This window comes from Trichogramma pretiosum, unplaced genomic scaffold (genome assembly GCF_000599845.2).
Source record: "Trichogramma pretiosum strain Unisexual culture from Peru unplaced genomic scaffold, Tpre_2.0 scaffold127, whole genome shotgun sequence".
In the NCBI taxonomy this organism is placed as follows: Eukaryota; Metazoa; Arthropoda; class Insecta; order Hymenoptera; family Trichogrammatidae; genus Trichogramma; species Trichogramma pretiosum.
In genome coordinates, this window is record NW_019640804.1 from 1,552 (window position 1) to 16,639 (window position 15,088).

At 32.9% G+C, this 15,088-nt stretch overlaps 3 protein-coding genes across 5 annotated transcripts; 1 reads left to right on the plus strand and 2 right to left on the minus strand.

The window, feature by feature from the left end:
* Positions 1 to 2,794: 2,794 nt before the first annotated feature.
* Positions 2,795 to 5,646, plus strand: LOC106659517. Of its 3 annotated transcripts, none has more exons than XR_002763497.1 (7): positions 2,795 to 3,422; positions 3,505 to 3,720; positions 3,796 to 4,089; positions 4,165 to 4,361; positions 4,434 to 4,611; positions 4,683 to 5,159; positions 5,281 to 5,646. XR_002763497.1 is itself a non-coding variant. In XM_023459701.1 (6 exons), the coding sequence occupies exons 1-6, from the start codon at positions 3,194 to 3,196 to the stop codon at positions 4,811 to 4,813; spliced, it is 1,245 nt and encodes a 414-aa protein (XP_023315469.1). In that variant the 5' UTR covers positions 2,795 to 3,193; the 3' UTR covers positions 4,814 to 5,646. The 3 variants fall into 3 exon arrangements, 1 of the variants encoding a protein (XP_023315469.1); XR_002763498.1 differs by having other exon boundaries at positions 4,683 to 5,280; positions 5,402 to 5,429; XM_023459701.1 differs by having other exon boundaries at positions 4,683 to 5,646.
* A 4,470-nt stretch (positions 5,647 to 10,116) lies between these two features.
* LOC106658086 (transmembrane protein 234 homolog) lies at positions 10,117 to 11,400 on the minus strand. The gene is made up of 4 exons (XM_014379904.2): positions 11,003 to 11,400; positions 10,770 to 10,921; positions 10,539 to 10,698; positions 10,117 to 10,190 (listed from the first exon to the last, which is right to left on the minus strand). Exons 1-4 carry the CDS (start codon positions 11,016 to 11,018, stop codon positions 10,117 to 10,119), a joined length of 402 nt encoding a protein of 133 aa, XP_014235390.1. The 5' UTR covers positions 11,019 to 11,400.
* Positions 11,401 to 11,659: 259 nt separating this feature from the next.
* Positions 11,660 to 14,604, minus strand: LOC106658090 (transmembrane protein 68). Its single transcript, XM_014379910.2, has 6 exons — positions 13,769 to 14,604; positions 13,564 to 13,693; positions 13,381 to 13,475; positions 12,868 to 13,229; positions 12,580 to 12,783; positions 11,660 to 12,493 (listed from the first exon to the last, which is right to left on the minus strand). Exons 1-6 carry the CDS (start codon positions 13,818 to 13,820, stop codon positions 12,359 to 12,361), a joined length of 978 nt encoding a protein of 325 aa, XP_014235396.1. The 5' UTR covers positions 13,821 to 14,604; the 3' UTR covers positions 11,660 to 12,358.
* Positions 14,605 to 15,088: the final 484 nt, after the last annotated feature.

Below are 15,088 nucleotides of genomic sequence, written 5' to 3' on the forward strand. Positions count from 1 at the left end.
TGCCAAAAGTATGAATAATAGGTACAACCACAAATCCACTTTTAAATGGAAATTTACACATTTTGCATACGATTTCTGTAAGATCATAAAGTTTATACTGATTGGAACTATTGTCATCTTTCACTTCCCATATATCAAGTATGCTAGACTTACATGGACTACTAAAAAAATCGCCTTCTTTTTCTAATTCTTTTCCAACGAACATTTTTCGTTTGCCATTCATTACTACAAAATTCTTAACAATTATTACAGCGCCGCTTTTTATCATAATACAATCATTTTTTCCATCCATACAATTCAATTTAAAATTTTTAAAAGTAGCAAACACATACTCTTCATTAATCTTTAGTCCAAGTATAAGTGAACCAAGATTATTTATTTTTGAAAAATTTACATCGAAGTTTGACTTTTGTTTGGTAATATTTATTTTACAATTATCAATTTCGGCGCAGCGTTTTATAAGCTGGGCTAATGGTTGGTTACCTTTTCTTAATAGTTTTTTAATTTTTCTAATATGATTTTCAAATCGGAATGCTGAAAAATTTTCTAACGCTCCGTACTTTTTAACATCGTCGACTAAATGTATCAAATTGTGAATGTTGTATGTAACGAAATTTTTTCCATAAATTTCTTGATAATCAAACATGAATTTTTCCATTAATTTAGAAGTGTAGTCTAGCCATTCATTTTGATTACAAAGTGTTGTGTTACATAAAATTGTAATAGACACTTGCAAAGTTAAAAAATTGTTGTATACTTTTTTGCTTACTAGGTCTTTTAATACTATCATACCTGTGTACAATAAAATTTGACGAAATTCAGTTGCTTTATATAATTTAACGTATTTCAATTCTCTTGGTGTACGTGCAAATTCGTACGGTATATATTTCTTGATCGACAGTAAATTCGACGATATTTCATCCACTTTGTTTTGCGGCAATTTCTGAATCGATTTTGGAAACATCCATAGAAATATTAACTTGCGCATGCAACCAAGGTACACCAAATGCATACAGTCAAGGGGTACACTTGATACAAGGCCGAATCGAGGAATTTCGCAAAGTATACTTTCTGCTCGTTGATAATTTTGGGAATACATGTTATTTTGAAATTCGTCATCAAGTCGAAGCCGTGGCTTTATTCCAACGATATAATCTTTCTCCCACGGGAACGTTACGCAATCATACATTTCTCCTTCTATTGTACACTTGGTACATGAATGATATCCACTATGGTACTTAACATTCATGACGAAGGCTTTTGCAGGAGCATCACAAATCAAAGCATTTATTATCACCTCATATTTCATCTCTTCATAAAAAAAACCATTATCAATGAATTCCTTTGCATCCTCCACGAAACACTTCAAAAAAATATTGGGATCCTTTGGTTTCGATTCACCCGCGAAAACTCCAATTATGTACACTTCAGAATATTTTTCGTCCGAACATAAAATTGGCCATAAACTTTTTTCTGATGACTGTGCTAGTGGTGCTCCATCGATGTTAATTAAAAGTTTTATTACTTTATCGTCGTCTATTTCAATAATCCTGTGACTAATGATTTTTTCCAGACCATATTTTAGTCCAAAGTGACAATAATATCCAGATTCCATTGTCACAGGACTGCAATTATTTCGTGGGGTTTTTAGTAAAGTTCGAGCATCCAAAGGTAATTTGGATAGACTAGGAATTTCATCCCTAATATCGTGCAAAAGTCGATTAATTGCAGAGTGATTTATGCAGTGATCAATAGACCATTGAGATAATATACTGCAAAATTTATTTGATAAATGCGATGACGATAAAAAGTGTTCGTCATTTTTAACAATTGTTATCTCTTCAGCATCGTCTTCATCTTCTTCGGAACTGTAGCGTAAATCGACTTCGTCGGAATAAACGTCTTCAAGAGTGATCTTAAGAAATTCCATCGACACAGTATCAGAATAATTATTAATTAAATAACATTCTTCGGTTTCTACATTGGTTGAATCATCAAATACTTTATTCTTGTCTGATGCAAACGAGTTTGTTAACACTTTTGGTCGCCTTTCCTCACCACAAACTTTTGCTAGAGATTCACGTGATGGTTCCGATGTGAACTCTTCATCGTCAGATGAACTTAAAGAGCTTGTCTCTAATTTTTGAATATTTTCTATTGATTCCATGAAAATATTTCTAGTTACTCTATTTTGATGTCGTTTACTACATAACTGTGGTAATTTGCGGCTATAGTAATTTTTCTTTTTTTGATTAACTTTTGGCATCTTGAAGTTAATCAAATTTAAAATTATAATCAAGAATCAATTGATCAGTAAAATTAAATTTTCAAGTACTCTTGATTTTTGTTTTATGTATATTTAAATGAACTATTAAAAAACGTATTTTATGCTTGGTACATTAATTATAAGTCATCAATAAAGCGCGCAAAGTTCATTAATTTGATTGTACATCTTTTCGGTATAAACGCACAGACGAATACACAGAGCTGCGTCGAGCGGGAATAGATACACACGTTATGCGTACATAACGGTAAATATGATGTCTAAAGTTCAATTTTTCCAAAGATCTCGACACTGTCTGTGAATTTATAATAAAATGATAACTAAGACTTTAGAAGAACTTACATTGTCCTGTGCAGTTGGAAAGAGCTCAAAAACAATTGATGTGTACCTATATAACACGCACAAAGGCCACAGAGCACTAGTAGCGAATAACAATATTCTCGAATAACAATAATACAAGTGAGTACACTATGCTCGAATTCGGCTGGACGCTAGAATAACATTGTTGTGGGGCCGCGCTGAGAGAAAAATTAGACGATCGACAAGTGTGCCGACGCGTATCACGTTGTAACTTGTCGTCGTTTCACGCTGTATATGCCAGGGCTAAGCGCAGCGCTGCCGCGCAAACTGGTAGGCAGTAGCAGTTACGACGCCGACACACACAGCGTTAAACGTCGATCATCTGATCCCGCGTTACGCGCGTAGAACGCGGTAGTATTTATGCTATGTGAATTTTAACTGAGCATCGTGTAGTCGCACATTTTTTTTACATTCTCGAAGGTCACATACACCCTGTCTGTTGTATAGTTAGTTGAAGCTACGAGCTCGAGCGTGTAATATCTATAGTCATTTAGTGAAGTGTAGATGTGCGGTAAATTTTGTTTTTAATTTCACGATTGATTAGTAATCATGTTCGAACATTATTATCCCGATCGATGGATTTGGTGTGTAGTGCAATTTAAACAGGAAGGGACACTGTTCGTTGTACCAAATAATTGGATTTCAAGCACTGGTAAAGAGTGTTATTGGCCTCCGTTCAAGACTGACCAGAAAGTTTTGAAAGCCTCTGAAAAAAGGGTGAATCCTTGTTGTATTACATGGGATTTGTTGGAAATCGAAGAAAATATCGATCATGCTGGTATGTATGAGATAATTTTACTTGTTTTATTTAATTTTATTTCGGCTAAATGATAAAGATATTCTACCTTATGCTATTCTAGAAACATATGAGATCGGCAAGACGAAGTTAAAAATAAGGCAAGACTACTCAGATGTTGAAGAACGCTACAATGCAATAGTTAATGCAAAATTGAGACATTCCAGACACATAAAAAAAGGAACGACGTCTGAAGACGACAATTCACTTTCATCTTCAGCCCAAAATAGTGATGAGATTGAGCTTCGTGAAGATGTAGAGCCCCCCCAAAAAAAATTCAGTAAGTAATCGTTACATCAAGTAATTATTAAATCTTTATATTTTTTTGCTACATAATTCCTTCTTTTTTTCCTAGGAAATGATGAATTGGATGGCGATTGCTCATTTTCGAGTTTTGAACCAACAGATTCTGTACCGGATAAGGGTGACGAACAAGCGAAAAAGGTCGCATCTCTTGCAGGAGTTCCCGATGGACACAGCGATAATCATTCGAACGATTCGGCGGCATCTACTTCATGGGATGAAGAAAATCCAGGACCAAGCAATCATAAACAGAAAAGTAAAACACCGATTCGATCGAATTTGTTGCCAGTATCCAAGAGGACGCTTTTGGGCGGAAATTTGTCTTCCAACAATGATATTATTATAAGTAAGTGAACCGTGATAAGGTCATTAATAGAGTCAAAAATGATTTTGGTATCTAATTCATATTGTTTTTGTGCAGGATCACTCGAAGAGATACTTTTGAATCAAGCCCAAATTAAAAACGACTTGATGAATCTACAAAATAATGATGCAAGTATTCAGGACCTCATTGATACTGATGAAATGTTCACTAATATTCTTAAACTAAAAACGATGGAAGAATTCCTCCAATTTGAATTGAATTTAGCTGAGGACAAACACTTTTTATCTAAAGCTGTAAGTACCTTGGGTTGATATGAAGAATTAGTTTGTCTAGATATGTTTTTATATCTTCTTTTTTATTTTCAGAAAAAGTACCTTAATGGTTTTGGAGGCAAAGATGGACACTTTACAACACGCAACATACTGGCTGCATTGATGACCGATGATTTAGCCATGAAATTTAATTTCAAAGGAAAAGTAAGGAAACAGATTAAAAAAATGGGTATTGAACAAACTCGTCTTTACAAAAAATTAGTAGAGCCTGGTAAGAGAATAATGGATTTTTTAAAATTTAATTTGAATAAAAATTGTTATTAATTTCAACGAAAATTGCAGTTGTATTACGTAAAACGAACCAAAACTACACGAGAACTGAAATAAAGAAATCTACTGAGACTTGGCTGAAAGAGGCAAAGAAGAGATACTTTCGCTCATTACAAGAGAAAGGCCAGAATGAAAAAAATTAAATAATATAATATTTGTTCTATTTTATGTATTATTTTTTTTATAAAAATGAATGTGCATTGTAACAAAATTTAGTGCGAGTATAGGATACCGTTGTTCATGAAAGGTTGAAAACCAATACTGCTTATTTTCCATAACTATCTATTTTATGTATTATTTTTTTATAAAAATGAATGTGCATTGTAACAAAATGTAGGGCGAGTATAGGATACCGTTGTTTATGAAAGTTTGAAAACCAATACTGCTTATTTTCCACAAGTATCTATTGTATGAATTATTTTTTTATAAAAATGAATGTGCATTGTAACAAAATTTAGTGCGAGTATAGGATACCGTTGTTCATGAAAGGTTGAAAACCAACACTGCTTATTTTTCATAACTATCTATTTTATGTATTATTTTTTTATAAAAATGAATGTGCATTGTAACAAAATTTAGTGTGAGTATAGGATACCGTTGTTCATGAAAGGTTGAAAACCAATACTGTCCATTTTCCAAAACTATCTATTTTATGTATTATTTTTTTATAAAAATGAATGTGCATTGTAACAAAATTTAGTGCGAGTATAGGATACAATTGTTCATGAAAGGTTGAAAACCAATACTGCTTATTTTTCATAACTGTCTATTTTATGTATTATTTTTTTATAAAAATGAATGTGCATTGTAAAAAAATGTAGGGCGAGTATAGGATACCGTTCTTTATGAAAGGTTGAAAACCAATACTGCTTATTTTCCACAAGTATCTATTGTATGAATTATTTTTTTATAAAAATGAATGTGCATTGTAACAAAATGTAGGGCGAGTATAGGATACCGTTGTTTATGAAAGGTTCCCTGTTTAAAAAAAATCGCTGGATTTCCAGGTGAAAAATCGAGCAGTATATGACTGGAAATCGAACTCGATTTGACCAGAAATCGAGCTGTATTTGACTGGAAATCTAGCTCGATTTTTGACTGGAAATCCAACTCAATTTTCGATCTGAAATCTAGCTCGAGTTTTAAAAATCCAGCTCGAATTTTGGCCTGAAATCTAGTTTGATTTTTGATCTGAAATCGATCGATTTCCAGTCCAAAATCGAGNAAAATATGGTTGCCGCAACGTTGCTGCAACTTTCCGTGCTATCAGGGAAAGAATTTAAAAATGTTACGAAGTATGAAAAGTTAAAAGACAAATTAGAGGACCACCGAATGATAATAATCGAATGATGAATATTAATCACTCTTTTGCATACCGGCCTTCACGTATAATTTTTTTTAATTGTTCGAAACTTACTTGATCATCTCCTAGAATAAGTGCCAAAAAAGTATATAGTCGAATGAATTATTAAAAAATGTTTGATAATAATTTGAAAATTTTTCACACACTATTCTTAATTGTCCCAGCAGCTTTGCAAATGTTTACTGACAATGTTAATATCGATAAACATGGCTATATAAAAACAAGGTCAATACGTGAAATTCCTATATTTTCAAATAAAACTGATATTAATTTAAAAAACAAAATAATAAAATGTACACAAATTATTGAATCCAATTTATTGTTATCCCCACTAACGCCGAGACCCCTGCCTGCGTCCCCACTCAAACGTCGTGCACTGCTGCACTCGTCCCCACCTCGCGGCATCAGCCAATCTGCGCGCACTCCCTTCCTATATGAGAAATGTGAGAAATGTAATCTTCTAAAAATATCATCTCCTTGTAAAACATTTCACTCGAAAGTTGAATGGGCTCTCGGTTTCTTTTTTTTTTTATTGATTGCAACAAATTTTTTTCTCATGGAGTACCATTCTTTTTTGAGCCAGTCCGCTAGAAATTAAAAAAACATATCAAGCTAATTAAAAAATAAATAAATAAATCATTTTCAAAAATGAAACAAAAATTAAGGGGAGAAGTTGGAAGAAATGAGCGTAAAACGTGAGTTATGGTATCGAGTCTTGTTGTTCAGCATAGAATGAACTAGAAAATGTATAGGGGCTACGATTTAATTATATTGTAATTAATTTCTTGTGTAAGAGTAAGTAAGCAAAATTAAGCCTATTGTGACGATTAATTAGGAAAAGCAAAATCATTCTTCTATGATTTGGTAAAATTTTTTTTATCGTCCAGCTTGCTAAAAAAAATAAAAAAACAGAATTTGGTAATTCATGAGGCGAATGCTCCCGAATCCAATAATCGTAATGTAAACATGAAAGTTTCTTACCTGTTTTATCATTATTCAAACGTTCTTGTACTTTTTAACGATGCAAAAGAAATTGTGAATCTTTTCTTGGACTTTATGTTGAACCCTCTTTGAATCAAAAATATAATTAAAATCGTCCCCTTGAATGAGATTCCTTATAATTATCTGTTGTATCGGATCCATTAGTAAACAGATTAATACTTATTTAACAGATTACTCCATTTTTCGCACAGAACTATTGACTCGGTTTTTCGCACCCTAACTAATGGACGTATGCCTAGCGTGTACACGCACCAGCAGTGTTATGGAGTGGGAGCCTCCCCCCCCCCCCCCCCCCCCCCNCCCCCCCCCCCCCCCCCCAATTTTGCTTTTGGAGCAAAATTGTGGACTGCTATCTTCCGGTAGCAAAGATCAATGCACGCGAGGAAGGGCAAAAAAACGAAAGAAGATCAGTTCCGCGTTCTATACCATCTAAAGCTACGGAGTACGACGGAGTGGGAGTCCCGCTTCGATTCGAATTTTCGGAGTAGAAGTGACGAAAGACAATCGGTTCATATTGTTGTGGTATTTTGAGCGAGCGAGACCGACTCTTCGCGGTGTTTCATTGCGTTTGCTGTTTTGTTCATATTGTTGTGGTATTTTGAGCGAGCGAGATCGACTCTTCGCCGTGTGTCCTTGCGTTTGGTGTTTTGGTTAAGATGGAAAACGAGCAAAATTTGATTTACGAGGAAATCGTGCGAACTTTCTTCATGAATAATCCAGATTTTTACTATAAAGGAGTGAAGGCGTTCAAAGAACGCGACAAATTAAAAAAATTGAAGGTCTTAGTATCTCATTTACGCGAGCTCAACATTCACAAAACAGGTAATTTTTTATCATTTTCATCCAAGTACTTCTAACTAATCTAATTTTTAATTCTAATTTTTGTCCAAGTACTTCTAACAAAACCTAAAAACTAATGTATACAATTAATTAATAACCTAATTACTAATTAATTTTTTTTTGCATTTATTTTTCAGTGGGAGAAATTCAAGCCACATAGTATAATGCACGTTACTGCACCGTAACACACGTGCACGTTAATGCATGTTAATGCATGTTTACGAACGTGCAAGTTTATGCAGTTGTTCGTATTCAGGCTAAATTTCGTGCAGATAGGATAAAAATCTACAAAGTTATGACGAAAAAACACAATTTTGAAAATATTCTATTTTTCGCTTGTTCGGCCCGCGCATGCGCATGGACCGAATTAGGCTAAATCGTAATATTTTTCAGAGGAAATTGAAGGTTTTCTCAATTTTTTTTACTAATTACAGACAACTTCAAGCCTGGATAGTATTTGCTACAGATTTCTAGTGTAGTTGTTCGTATTTAGGCTAAATTTAGCGCAGATTGGATGAAAATTGACAAATTTATGACGAAGAAACACAGTTTTAAAAATTCAAACGCCTGAAATGACCATTTTTGGACAAAATTCACAGCGACGAATTACACTGAGTAAAAATTGTTTAAAAAACTTTTCAGATATCATTTCTCACGTAAAATTTGATGTACTTTTTGAATCGGAGGTCAGATTTTTCAAAAATTTATTCAATAAAAAGTTATAAACAATTTTGTAAACAAAAACATGAAATTTTGAGAAAAAAATCTTGTTTAACTCAAATTTTAACACGGAAAGAAGGTTCATAAATTTGTTTCCCGAAGACCTGTATGTCATAAAATGGTTTAGACAATTTTTAACTCGATAACGATCAGCTTTACGAGAAAAAGTTGCAGAATAAAAAGTGTTTAGAATTGATCAAAGAACACGTCTGATTTTTTTCAGAATTTTTTGGAACAATCTTATAGTTATTCACTTTGCCTTGGTTATGAGAAAACTTTTACTCGCTTTTCGAATAAACATTGAATTTAATATCTGTGGTGGAACGGCATAACGAGTTAAGTCCATTTTTTTGAAAATCGATTTTATGATGAAAAACGTCTATATTTAGTGTCTATTTTAATGTACAAGGGTCAAAATAGACGAATATAGCGTCTAGTGTTAGTTGCAGCATCGTGCATAACGACTTAAATCCATTTCGCGAAGACTGGGGAAAGGCAAAACGACTTAAGTCCACCGTTGCGAGTTTCAAAATGCTATAGAGAGTCTAATTTTATTTGAAAATGAAAGAAAATGATATTAGAATGTTAAACATAGCTCCACACTCTTCGAATGTTGTGAATTACACTATATGATTGTTACATTTGATACGCGAGGGGCAATTTTCTCGATTTTCAGTTTGGCCTTTTTTCGTTGCAAGATTTGAGATCTGACAGCACTATAACGTTAAATGAGCTATCTTATCAATGTAATATCATTAAATGAGGTTGTGCGAACAAACTGCGCGAAATTATCGATATTGAAAAAAGTGTGACTGCCAAAAGTGGACTTAAGTGCAAACTGTGGAAAGGCAAAACAACTTAAGTCAATATTTTTTGCTCCCTATCATCGCTATGATGCGCCTTTCAATTTCATAAGTACATAGTTCAAAAGCTACCTCATAGTAGCTTAAAACATCATAGGTTCAGACCTCAACTCGTCCGCGTCTAGTTAGGCTGGCACAATCAACTTAAAACGCGTTTTTCTCGAAAATACGAAAAATGGACTTAAGTCGTTATGCCTTTCCACCACAGATATATAAATACGATCTTCCGAATATCTACTTCTTATCAGTGTATCAATCCCTTACTTGAAGCAAGAAGTAATTCTGAATCTCTCACGCTGATCTCTTCAATTGGTTTTTATACATGTAGACAATTTAACCGCTACAATGATCGATAAAACAGCCATAATTAAAATTCCTTTTCGAAATTCTTAAATTGCATATTATACAGCTCTTTATTTTTTTTAATAGTGAATCAAATTTTTATATACAAAATGAAATTCCTTCGATACGCTTGATAGATATATAAAAATTATTGATATTATTAGTGTTAATAAAATTGCACATTTTACTGAAATGTAAAAGTACGAATTGTCCTAAATAGAGACAGCGCATGATATATTATGTTTGTAACACATGTTAACAGTTTGCAATAAATAAATGTAATTCAATACTGAATGTTTCAATATATCTTTATTTTCTACGTAATTTTTAGTTTGTCCATACAACATAAGGTGGTGCCTGTTAAAATTAAAGCAGCTCCCAGATAAGTATCTGAAAAACGAAAAATCGAGATAAAAATGTATTTTTGGAATTGCAAAAATTTTTCAAATAAGGAGTTAACTTGGAGAACATCAGTTCGACAATTTACTCATCTACGATTCAAAAAAATATACGAATTCTTTTCATCATAAATAGTCATACAAATAGTAAAATATGACATCACAAATATTTTATCATTAGCCAAAACTCCAATAATGCTTAATAAAAATTTCAAAAATTCATTCGTTCACTATTTTATAAAAATATAACTCGACGAACTTGTTTGATTTTTTTTAGAATGAATTCGAAATTTATCCTTAGTAGCACAGAGTAAATTAACAATGATTTCAAATTACTTACTTCTGTGAACTTTGGCTTCTCCTAAAAAGGATCCCGTTACAGCAGTAAAGAGAAAAGTTAAAGAATTTACAACTACAACTGTCAGTGATAAGTCAGTCTGCTGCAGTAGAAAAACATACAACAAAGAACCAATTTGATTCACGACGAAAGGAACCATGTACTGAAAAAAACGAATAATTAATACGTCGTAACGCTAAATATAATATTGCTCATGGGTGTCACGAAATTTACTTTTACAGTTGTCACTAGAAAGTATACATCTTTGAAGAACTGATCAACCGGCGAAGATGATTTGATAGAATCAATTCCTTTTGCTCCTTTTTTCATAAAAGGATTCGTTACTCCCCAGAATAAGGCAACTGTTACCAATCCGATTATAGACTCTGTAATTCGGTTAAAATAAAATTATCTCCAACTTTTGGCTTCATTAAACTAATTATTTAATCATAAGTTATACTACTAACCTATAGTAAGAGACATTATATCTTAATTTTTTATAACTTTATGTCGTTATATTTTACTATATGACCAATAATTATTAACTTGAAAAATTATTTTCTCTGATGGATGTGCAAATTAAGAGTCTTATGTATATTTTCGTTGTCTCGTTGGCAATGTTAAATAAATCTTCTTAATAAAACCAATTTGAAAATGTAGAACTTTTTAAACATTGTTTATTTTTAACAAACTAAATTTTTTAATTATGTACAAAATCAACCATTTCACACAAGTTAGGTATTCGTATCAAGTGTCAAATTTTACTTGTTGACATTTCTGCTGTCTGCATACATGATACGATGCACGTTTGCAGTCTGCTTGGCTATTTTGTAATTCAGCGCCCTCTAAATCGGTCTGCGAACTACAAAAAAGCGATGACAGCATAGCACGTTTTTAAATCCACTGTCGTTATTAAAGTTAAAGTATTTTAACTAAGCACCTTCAAAGTGACAATTTTTCAGCCATAATACTAAAATTTAATAATTAATTTTATAATATGAAGAATATTTCAAAATTAAATAAACATGGAAGATAACAAATGTGAAATAAAAATGACAATTTTTTAACGTTAACTCTCTTAATTATTATTTATTTTTGTATTTATTGCACATAAAGAGCAATCGTTTCACCTTTTAAGTACATTTAGAGAATTCTTTCGCACCATAATAATTAACGATAAATTTAACAATATCACCATTTACATTTTATATTAAAAACTTTATAAACTGTAAAAACACATATTGCACATTGTTAAGAAAATGTTTCACATCAAAAATTAGCTTAGTTTGTGCACAGATAAAGGCTTTTTCATCAAAGTTGTATAAGTTTCAAGTCTTTGAAAATTTCACTTAACAAATTATTAAACACTAAGTCTTATGAACAGAGTTGTGAAGATGTGAATCAACATTCATTTGAAATTAAATTTATAAACAAATTGAGCAGTGTTCAAACGCTTAATAATAAATTTTACGATAAGTATATAAAAAACATATACTAGTAAAGTTCTTAAAAATAAGTGTGAAAGGCTGATAAAAGGTTCAGTGTTATGACAATACTCTTGGGAGAGAGCAAATTTATACACTCATTTACCTTTTTTACAACCCAAAGTATCAACTTGGAATGTTATGAGTCTATTATGCATGAACATATTTTAATTTGATCTAATAAAAAATCTCTTTGACTTTTTTTAATTGTCAAGCAAACTTGAATTTGATCGTATTTGCTGTAAGAAAACTTGAATACTGCGAATTTAGGAAATAATCATCTTCAATAAAATTTTAAATCTCAACAATTAAAAGATTATTAAATGATGATAACAATTATCATTCACTTCTTGCTTTGTACACAGAATTATTAGGAATTTGTTTGAAATCATGAAATCGTTCAACTAAAGCACGAAAAATGCTTCCTGGGATTTGTTGATTTTCATTAATTAATTTATCTAAAGCTGCAGCTACCTATAATCAAACAAAAAAACCATTCAAAATATACTGTAATATTATAATACAAATAAAAAGGTTTTGGAAAATATTTCAGTAATCACCTTAATCTGTAGATCTTCAGGCGTGAGGCTGCCATCATAAGGAATAGGTTGACCAACAATAGTTTTTAATTTTACAGGAAATCCACCATAAATAGGTACAAAAGGGAATCTTGTTGCTGCATATAATCTCAACCACAATCTTCTTCCCAAACTAATAGTTCTAAATGCTTCTCTTATATTTTTTGTAAATACTGGTATTATAGCCTGAGAAACATAATTTTCATAATGCAAATTAAAATATAACAATATTGTGAGTTTTTTTATAAATTTACTTTTTAATTAACATACCACTTTAGCATCCAAAGCTACTTTAGAAAAACCTAGCCTATTTTTCCACATCAATTGATAATAAGCATCTCCAAATTGAGCTTCATAAACTCCTCCGGGAGAAATAGCCAACATATTTCCATCTTTAAGTATTGAGGAACACGTTTGAATTGTGCCAGGAATAACTTTTAAAACATCAGAAATAATACTCCAGCCTGGACATTTGAACAAAAATCTATCAGCTACAGTATGAATGAGTTTTGAATTGAACAAAAAAACTTTAGATATGAAGTAGTAAAGGTCAATAGGTATCGCTCCATGATAGTAAACAAATAAAACTGGCTGATCTGTTGGAATATTTTCTAATCCAACTACCTCGTATCCTGTAAAAAGAAAACTCATATATTAATGTGCTCAAAAAATTCTTACTATTATCAAATACTTTATAACATAAAAGACCGAGAGAAAGAAAAAGCAAAAGTAAAACTAACGGAATCGCAATTATTTCTTGATACATTTTGAGCTTCTTCCTACCATGCCATATCCATCCATGAGCATCCCATACAGCAGCTACAACATGGCGAGCTGCATTTCTCCAATCAGATCCGTAAGCACTTCTCAGCCTATGCCTAAAAATTTTAAGCAAAAATTCGTTGGATAAATATTTTGTGTGCAAAATAATTCCAGCATAATAAAATGGTTAAGAAAAAAAGTTACCTATGCAATCTATATACATATAAAATTAATGCTGTTATATACAAAAGTAGAACAATAACTAAAGGAAGCAGAAAAGTTATCAACAATGGCATCAGTAGCCATAATGTGACATCCATATCTATATAGTCAACTGCAAAAAGAGTATAAAAATTATCACAGATTGTCTTTGTTATTTTTAAATAATTTTGACAATAAACAAACTCACTAAAGTAGCTCTGAAAGTAGCTCCACAAGTCAAGAAAGAATGCCGAAAACATGATTCTACCAGTTATTCAAGCATCAATAGGCACTCGAGTCAAACGCATTCACCATTAATTAACCAACAGCAGCTGGTTTAAATATTGCATGCTCATTCCGACGGCAAAATAATGCAGCACTTTCGTATTGTTGCGAATCGCACGTGTGTGAATAACGCTATGAACGTCGCGCAGGAAGTTCGATCGACGTCGCGAATGATCATTGATGATCGATGCTCGATTCGTATCATGAAAAATCTCTCTACGATCGGCGAGCAATTTTTATTCGTCTTAATGTGTTTATTTATAAACGCACGAAATAAACGTAAACTTCGACGTATATTGCAGCGGTATAGCAGTAGCAGCAGCAGCAGCAGCAGCAACAACAGCACCAATGACAGTTCGCGAATAAGGTTATATTATAGAAACACTCGGACTGCAAACGAGTTAGTGCGGAGGCTGATCATTATGTCTCGTGTCATTCACCAATGACACTTCGCGCAAGATTTCTTCGTTCCTTTTTTTCTGTTTGTTCACCTCAACTTTTTCTATCCGCGTCGTCGAGGCGATCAACAAACTCATGACGACACCGCCTGCGAGTGCGTGCGTATACGTGCGCTCACGAAATTCCACCTGTCCCGTCGTAACTGTGAATCGCCATTTGAAATACTACGCTTGTATATACAGCCACGCTAGAGCTATATATATCTATACAGTTATGTGTTTTATTTGGCAAGGGTTTAATGACAATTCACGAGTATACACATGCGCGCGGCGCGATTATATACATTACATTTTATTTACAAACTCGAGTGCGCGATCATGCACTGACAGTAGTTGCACCGACAAACGCACGCACGCATTCGTTTTATAGATATATATCGCGAAGAATACATAAATGCAGTGCAAACGTACCGAGACTTTCAAGGTGATTCTTCATAAAATATGCGTGTTCGGCTACAGTGGAGTCACTGACCTTTTACCGTTTCTGATTCGCTTCATATCTTCGCTCGATCTTACATCTGAATTCTGAGATCAGATTTAGTGAGTTCTAAATCGAGTGACAATGAAGTTGATTGTAGTAGGTCTCTCAGATCCAATAATCACTTACTATTTTGGATAAGGCCCTAGAATTTGGCTGCGACGCGACGTCGACCCCCAAAGATTCGCTCTACCAACGGCCCAAATTCGATACTTGACTTTGGTCGCGTTGTCGTCACGCTTTTATAATACTCGAAATATCCGATGATCGCGATATTCGAACGACAACAAAACGATTCTAATAAAGC

Coding starts and splice junctions, on each gene's coding strand:
- LOC106659517 (XM_023459701.1), top strand. CDS start 3,194: ATGTTCGAACATTATTATCCCGATCGATGGATTTGGTGTGTAGTGCAA. Junction 4,090..4,164: donor CAACAATGATATTATTATAA/GTAAGTGAACCG, acceptor GTTTTTGTGCAG/GATCACTCGAAGAGATACTT. Junction 4,362..4,433: donor AACACTTTTTATCTAAAGCT/GTAAGTACCTTG, acceptor TTTTATTTTCAG/AAAAAGTACCTTAATGGTTT.
- LOC106658086 (XM_014379904.2), bottom strand. Junction 10,699..10,769: donor TTCTAGTGACAACTGTAAAA/GTAAATTTCGTG, acceptor CGTTTTTTTCAG/TACATGGTTCCTTTCGTCGT. Junction 10,191..10,538: donor AGAAGCCAAAGTTCACAGAA/GTAAGTAATTTG, acceptor TTCGTTTTTCAG/ATACTTATCTGGGAGCTGCT.
- LOC106658090 (XM_014379910.2), bottom strand. CDS start 13,820: ATGTTTTCGGCATTCTTTCTTGACTTGTGGAGCTACTTTCAGAGCTAC. Junction 13,476..13,563: donor TATGTATATAGATTGCATAG/GTAACTTTTTTT, acceptor TAAAATTTTTAG/GCATAGGCTGAGAAGTGCTT. Junction 13,230..13,380: donor TCATGGATGGATATGGCATG/GTAGGAAGAAGC, acceptor TTCTTTTTACAG/GATACGAGGTAGTTGGATTA.